Source organism: Coloeus monedula (genome assembly GCF_965178545.1).
Source record: "Coloeus monedula genome assembly, chromosome: 33".
NCBI classification, from domain to species: Eukaryota; Metazoa; Chordata; class Aves; order Passeriformes; family Corvidae; genus Coloeus; species Coloeus monedula.
Genome location: NC_138813.1, coordinates 2,456,136 through 2,463,907, shown reverse-complemented (window position 1 = coordinate 2,463,907; position 7,772 = coordinate 2,456,136). Strand labels below are relative to the sequence as shown.

Below are 7,772 nucleotides of genomic sequence, written 5' to 3'. Positions count from 1 at the left end.
GACCCCATAGAGCCCCTATAGAGCCCCACAGACCCCACAGAGCCCCTATAGAGCCCCCCAGACCTCACAGAGCCCCTATAGAGCCCCCCCAGACCCCATAGAGCCCCTATAGAGCCCCCCCAGACCCCACAGAGCCCCTATAGAGCCCCCTCCCCTATAGAGCCCCCACAGACACCTCCCCCCCCCCCTCCCTTCCCGCGATCCCTCCGAGCCCCCCCGGGCTCCTGCAGGCCCGGGAGCCCCTCCCCATCCCCCATAGCCCCCCTAGCCCACCCCACAGCCCCTATAGCCCCCCATAGCCCCCTATAGCCCCCTATAGCCCCCTATAGCCCCCTATAGCCCCCCATAGCCCCCCCATTCTCTCACCGCCTCCCGCGCTCGCCGCCCCCTCCCCCCCCCCTCCTTTCCCGCGCAGCCGCGGAGCGGTGACGTCACCGGCGCGCGCCGCTGGAGGGGGGGGGAGGAGCCTCCCCCGCCATGCCCCGCCCCTTTCTCCGTGACGTCACCAGAGCGGCGAGCGCGCGCGGGACCCCGCGGGAAACGTGGGGGGAGGGGAGGGGGGAATCCCCCACCCCCCAAAATAACGAGAGCCCCTCCCCCTCCCCCCCCCCCACAACCCCGAATCCTCCCACGGTCCCTGGGACCCCCCCCCAACCGCGAGACCCCCCCAGACCCATCCCGGGCCCCCCAAACCCGAGGGGCGCCCCCAGACCCATCCCGGGACCCCCCAACCGCGAGACCCCCCCAGACCCACTCCGAGCCCCCCAAACCCGAGGGGCTCCCCCAGACCCATCCCGGGCCCCCCAAACCCGAGGGGCGCCCCCAGACCCATCCCGGGACCCCCCCCCAAACCGCGAGACCCCCCCAGACCCATCCCGGGCCCCCCAAACCCGAGGGGCTCCCCCAGACCCATCCCGGGCCCCCCAACCCTGAGACCCCCCCAGACCCACCCCGAGCCCCCCAAACCCGAGGGGCGCCCCCAGACCCATCCCGGGCCCCCCTGAGACCCCACCCCAGACCCATCCCGGGCCCCCCCCCAAACCCCGAGGGGCTCCCCCAGACCCATCCCGGGCCCCCCAACCCCGAGGGGCGCCCCCAGACCCACTCCGAGCCCCCCAACCCCGAGGGGCTCCCCCAGACCCATCCCGGGCCCCCCAACCCCGAGGGGCTCCCCCAGACCCATCCCGGGCCCCCCCCAACCCTGAGACCCCCCCAGACCCACCCCGAGCCCCCCAAACCCGAGGGGCGCCCCCAGACCCATCCCGGGCCCCCCTGAAACCCCACCCCAGACCCATCCCGGGCCCCCCCCCAAACCCCGAGGGGCTCCCCCAGACCCATCCCGGGCCCCCCTGAGACCCCACCCCAGACCCATCCCGGGCCCCCCTGAGACCCCACCCCAGACCCATCCCGGGCCCCCCAACCCTGAGACCCCACCCCCAAAACCCTCCCAGATCCCCTGAGATCCCCCCAAACATCCCTCAAGACCCCCCAAAATCGCAACCCTCCCCCCCCGTGAGCTCCCCCAACCCCCCCATCCCCACCCAAGACCCCCCCCCCCAAATCTCCGTGCCCCCCAAAAACCACCCAGACCACAATTTAACCAAAAGCCCCCCAAATAAAACCCCCAAGTTTTATTGACCAGCTCTTCCCAGGACCCCCCCGCCCCTCCCCAAAACCCCTCCCCCTCCCCCCAGGCACTTATCGGGGACACGCTCGGACAGAACCCCCCAAAACCACCCGTGGGGGGGGGACGGACACCGGGGGACACCGGACAGAACCCCCAAACCACCCGTGGTGGGGATGGACACCGGGGACACCGGGGGGACACCGGACTGTCCACCCAAACCACCCGGGGGGGGGATGGACACTGGGGGACACCGGACAGAACCCCCAAACCACCCATGGTGGGGATGGACACCGGGGACACCGGACAGAACCCCCAAACCACCCGTGGGGGGGGGATGGACACCGGGGACACCGGACAGAACCCCCAAACCACCCGTGGTGGGGATGGACACCGGGGACACCGGGGGACACCGGACTGTCCACCCAAACCACCCGTGGGGGGGAATGGACACCGGGGACACCGGGGGGACACCGGACCGTCCACCCAAACCACCCGTGGGCAGAGGGGGACACCGGGGGACACCGGACTGTCCACCCAAACCACCCGTGGTGGGGGGATGGACACCGGGGGACACCGGACTGTCCACCCAAACCACCCGTGGTGGGGGGATGGACACCGGGGGACACCGGACTGTCCACCCAAACCACCCGTGGTGGAGGGAGGACACCGGGGGACACCGGGGGACACCGGACTGTCCACCCAAACCACCCGTGGGGGGGATGGACACCGGGGGACACCGGACTGTCCACCCAAACCACCCGTGGGGGGGATGGACACCGGGGACACCGGACAGAACCCCCAAACCACCCGTGGTGGGGATGGACACCGGGGGACACCGGACAGAACCCCCAAACCACCCATGGTGGGGATGGACACCGGGGACACCGGACAGAACCCCCAAACCACCCGTGGGCAGAGGGGGACACCGGAAGGACACTGGGGGACACCGGACAGAACCCCCAAACCACCCGTGGTGGAGGGAGGACACCGGGGACACCGGACCGTCCCCCCAAACCACCCGTGGTGGAGGGAGGACACCGGACCGTCCCCCCAAACCACCCGTGGTGGAGGGAGGACACCGGGGGACACCGGACCGTCCCCCCAAACCAGCCGTGGGGTGTAGGGGAAGGCAGACCCCGAGCTGCCCATCCTCCTCAGGGATCCCTCTCCCGCTTGACCCTCACATCCCCGGCCAGGATGGCGGCGATCTCTCCCTGCATGAACGCCCAGGGCAGGCCGGAGCCGGCCAGCGGGCAGCGGCCGCCGCTCGGACAGTGCACGGCGGCTCCGGCGCCGCGGGCGCGGATGGCTCGGCGGGCGCACGGGAAGCAGAAGCGGTGCTCGGGCACGGCCGGGCACTGCACGAAGTGCGTGTCCTCCAGCAGCCGCCGGCACCGGCCGCAGCTCAGCGCCTCGGCCGCCAGCACCCGCGGCTCCGGGGATGCTTTGCGCCGACGCCGCGGAGGAGGAGGAGGAGGAGGAGGAGGAAGAGGAGGAGGAGGAGGCGGCACGGCCACGCTGGGGAGGTGCCGCTGCTGCTGCTGCTGCTGCTGCTGCTGCGGCAACGCCTCGGGAGCGGGCGGGTGGCGGAAGAAGCGCACGGCCTCGGTGAAAAGTTCACCCAGCAGCCTCCAGTCGCCGCTGCCCTGGCGCTTCTCGTACTCCAGGTACTTGTACCCCGAAGAGATAGCCTTGCCCGGAGTCCGCAGGCAGTCCTGGAACATCCTCCGCGCCAGCCCCAGCACGCCGTACACGCTGCCGGAGCCGCAGGGGTACTCGGCGAACAGCCGCAGCTCGAAGTCGCCCTGGCCGGCGCGGGGGGCGGCGTCGAAAGCCAGCACCCTGCCCACCAGCGCGTGGTCCTTGCGGAAGCGCACGGCGAACGGCGCGCAGCCGGCCAGCACCGACAGCCGCTCCCGCACCGCCCGCGGCTTGCCCGGCCACGCCTCGGCTCGCCCGCGGAGCGCCGCGCTCAGCCCCGCCGGGACGCTCAGCGCCAGCGCGGTGTCGTGGTGGTGCTGGTGGTGCTGGCGGCGCGGCCGGCGCTCGGTGCTCTCCAGGGTGGCACGGCCGCACAAAGCCTCGCTCAGCCCCGCCGGGACGCTCAGTGCCAGCGCGGTGTCGTGGTGGTGGAGCCGTGGCCGGCGCTCGGTGTTCTCCAGGGTGGCACGGCCGCACAAAGCCTCGCTCAGCCCCGCCGGGACGCTCAGTGCCAGCGCGGTGTCGTGGTGGTGGAGCCGTGGCCGGCGCTCGGTGTTCTCCAGGGTGGCACGGCCGCACAAAGCCTCGCTCAGCCCCGCCGGGATGCCCGGGGCCAGCGCGGTGTCGTGGTGGTGCTGGTGGTGGTGCAGCCGTGGCCGGCGCTCGGTGCTCTCCAGGGTGGCACGGCCGCACAAAGCCTCGCTCAGCTCCATGGGGACGCCCGGGGACACGTCCTGGGATGACGGTGGTGGCACCGCAGTGGCATCGCGGTGGCGGCGCTCGGTGCCCTCCAGGACATCCCGGGGAGGTGTCGGCGGTAGCCCCAGCGCGGCGGCGACCTCGTGGTGGTGGCCCCGCAGGCGGCGGGCGGCCGCCAGCAGCGGCTCGATGCGGCCGGCGCCCTCGAAGTTGACGCAGCCGCGGCACACGGCCTCGCTGAAATCCCACACCACGGCCCAGGGCGGCTTGGGCAGCTCGCACAGGTGACACCACTGCCGCCGCCACGCCATGGCCCCGCCGCCGGGCACACCGGGCACACCGGGCACACCGGGCACACCGGGCTGGGGGGGGACACCGAGCGGTCAGCGAGCGGGCGGGGAGGGAGGGGACGCGCCCTGGAGCGCTGGGACCACACGGGGAACCCCCTGGGGACCCCTCAGGGACCCAACACCCCCCTCGTCCTCAGCACTGGGACCCTCAGGGACCCCTCAGGGACCCCCTCCTCGTCCTCAGCACTGGGACCCTCAGGGACCCCTCAGGAACCTCCCACCCTCCTCAGCACTGGGACCACACGGGGAACCCCCTGGGGACCCCTCAGGGACCCAACACCCCCCTCGTCCTCAGCACTGGGACCCTCAGGGACCCCTCAGGGACCCCTCCTCAGCACTGGGACCCTAAAGGACCCTTCAGGGACCCCTCCCTCCTCAGCACTGGGACCCCTCAGGGACTCGACCCCTCCTCCTCAGCACTGGGACCCTCAGGGACCTCCCCCACAGCACTGGGACCCCTGAGGGACCCCAGTCAGAACAGGGACCCCTCAGGGACCCCTCCTCAGCACTGGGACCCTCAAGGACCCCTCAGGGACCTCCCCCACAGCACTGGGACCCTCAGGGACCCCTCAGGGACCCCTCCGCAGCACTGGGACCCTCAAGGACCCTTCAGGGACCCCACCCCCTCCTCAGCACTGGGACCCCTCAGGGACGCGACCCCCCCCCTCCTCAGCACTGGGACCCTCAGGGACCCCTCAGGGACCCCCCTCAGAACAGTGACCCCTCAGGGACCCCTCCCTCCTCAGCACTGGGACCCCTCAGGGACTCGACCCCCCCCTCCTCAGCACTGGGACCCATGGGACCCTCAGGGACCCCTCCCTCGTCCTCAGCACTGGGACCCCTCAGGGACCCCTCCCTCCTCAGCACTGGGACCCTCAGGGACCGCCCTCAGAACAGAGACCCCTCAGGGACACCCTCAGAACACGGGGACCTCTCAGGAACCGCCTCCCTCAACACAGGGACCCCTCAGGGATCCCCCTCAGAGAAGAGACCCCACAGAAACCCCCCCCCATCAGCAACCTCCCCCTCAGCAAAGGGACCCCTCCCTCAGCACAAGGACCCTTCAAGCCCCCCCCCCTTACCCCTGACCCCCCCCACCTCAGCACGGCACCACCCCTCAGGGGACCCCCACCAACACCACAAACCCCTCCTCAAAGACCCTCCCCTCCCTACAGCCCCCCCTTTTCCCGCTCCCCCCTTCCTCAAAGCCCCGTTACGAACCGGCCGCCTCAGAGGGGCCGCGGCAGCGGCGGGACGGGAGGGGCGGGACTGACACTGCGCATGCGCGGGGGGACAGCCCGCGCACGGCGCGGGGGCGTGGCCACGCACGGCGTGGGGGCGTGGCCACGCACGACACCGACATGATTACGTCACTCATATGGGCGTGGCCTCGGATGACCCCGCCCCCACGGGCTCCTCCTGCCGCGAGCCCCCCGGGGGGGGGGGTTGGGTACCTTTCTTCCCCCCCCCCCCCCCAAATTAAGCCCCCAGCCCCCATCTGGACCCCACCCTCAAAGGATGGATCCAGCAGGATCCCATCCCCATTCCCAACCCCCGCGGCCGCTCGGGGATGCGGCTGGAGCGCGGTGAATGCAGCAGGGTCCCGTTCCCGTCGCCATTCCCCATCCTTTTCCCGTTCCCAATCCCAATCCCCTCTCGCGGGTGCAGCCAGAATCCACCGGGATCCCGTTCCGGAGCCCGTTCCCGATTCCCTTCGCACAGATACGGCTGGAGCGGGACATATCCACGATGTTCCCACGCGAACACGGGGGGAGGGGACACGGGGGCTGCTTTGTCCACCCCTTCCCCGGAGTCTGTCCCTCACTCCTCGTGTCCTCCCCGGTGTCCCCGTCCCCTCCCCGGTGTCCCCGTTCCCCCCTCCGGTGTCCTTTGTCCCCTCCCGGGGGTCCCTCTACGTGTCTCCCCCCCCCCCCCCGCCCGCCCCCGCACATGGTACGGCCGAAGCCCCTCCCCATTCGGAGTCTCGTCCAATCAGCGGCGCAGATTCTTCCGCTTGGCCACGCCCACTCCTGTTGGCCACGCCCCCACGCGAGCCGCGGGCAGCGAGGTGCGGGGGGGGGGGAGCCCCGGGACCCCTCCCCAAAATTGGGATCCCCACCCCAAAATTGGGAGCTCCAAAAACACCTCCAAGGCCTGGGAATGGCCCCAAAATTGGGACCCCCTCCCCAAAAATGGGACCCCCTCCCCAGAATTGGGACCCCCACCCCAAAAATGGGATCCCACCCCAAAATTGGGACCCCCACCCCAAAAATGGGACCCCCACCCCAAAATTGGGACCCCCCACCCGAAAACTGGGAGCCTCATCCCAAAATTGGAACCCCCAAAAACCCCCTCAGGGCCTGGGATCCCCCCTTGGATCCTCCTGGGCCTGGGCCCACCCCAATTCCAAGGCCTGGGAATGGCCCCAAAACTGGGACCCTCTCCCCAAAATTGGGACCCCCCCCCCCAAAACTGGGACCCCCACCCCAAAATTGGGACCCCCACCCCAAAACTGGGACCCCCACCCCAAAACTGGGACCCCCAAAACCCCCCCAGGGCCTGGGATCCCCCCTTGGATCCTCCTGGGCCTGGGCCCACCCCAATTCCAAGGCCTGGGAATGGCCCCAAAACTGGGACCCTCTCCCCAAAATTGGGACCCCCCCCCCAAAACTGGGACCCCCCCCCCAAAACTGGGACCCCCACCCCAAAACTGGGAGCCCCCAAAACCCCCCTGGGCCTGGGATCCCCCCCTGGATCCTCCAGGGCCTGGGCCCACCCCAATTCCAAGGCCTGGAAATGGCCCCAAAATTGGGACCCCCCCCCCAAAATTGGGGACCCCCCCCCAAAATTGGGACCCCCACCCCAAAACTGGGACCCCCCCCCCAAACTGGGACCCCCACCCCAAAATTGGGACCCCCACCCCAAAAATGGGAGCCCCCAAAACCCCCCCAGGGCCTGGGATCCCCCCCTTGGATCCTCCTGGGCCTGGGGCCACCCCAATTCCAAGGCCTGGGAATGGCCCCAAAACTGGGACCCTCTCCCCAAAATTGGGACCCCCACCCCAAAACTGGGACCCCCACCCCAAAATTGGGACCCCCACCCCCCCCCCAAAGGCCTGGGATCCCCCCGCCCCCCCAGCTCCTTCTGGGGTTGGGATCTGTGGGGTCTTGGATTTAATTCCAGGTTCGGGATCCCCCCCACCCCCCAAAAAAAGGGATCAGGACCCCCCCCCGCACCCCCAAAAAAAGGGATCAGGACCCCCGCCCCCCCCCCGCACCCCAAAAAAAGGGGTCAGGACGCCCCCCCACCCCCAAAAAAGGGGTCGGGACCCCCCCAGGATGGAGCCCCCGACCTGCGGCAGCCCCGGAGAGTGGCACCGGTGAGGGGGAGGGGAC

At 70.7% G+C, this 7,772-nt stretch overlaps 1 protein-coding gene across 1 annotated transcript; it reads right to left on the bottom strand.

Moving 5' to 3' along the window:
• Window positions 1-2,298: 2,298 nt before the first annotated feature.
• Window positions 2,299-5,641, bottom strand: IRF2BP1 (interferon regulatory factor 2 binding protein 1). The gene is made up of 2 exons (XM_082299610.1): window positions 5,599-5,641; window positions 2,299-4,389 (listed from the first exon to the last, which is right to left on the bottom strand). The coding sequence occupies exon 2, from the start codon at window positions 4,336-4,338 to the stop codon at window positions 2,782-2,784; it is 1,557 nt and encodes a 518-aa protein (XP_082155736.1). The 5' UTR covers window positions 4,339-4,389; window positions 5,599-5,641; the 3' UTR covers window positions 2,299-2,781.
• Window positions 5,642-7,772: the final 2,131 nt, after the last annotated feature.

Coding starts and splice junctions, on each gene's coding strand:
- IRF2BP1 (XM_082299610.1), bottom strand. CDS start 4,338: ATGGCGTGGCGGCGGCAGTGGTGTCACCTGTGCGAGCTGCCCAAGCCG.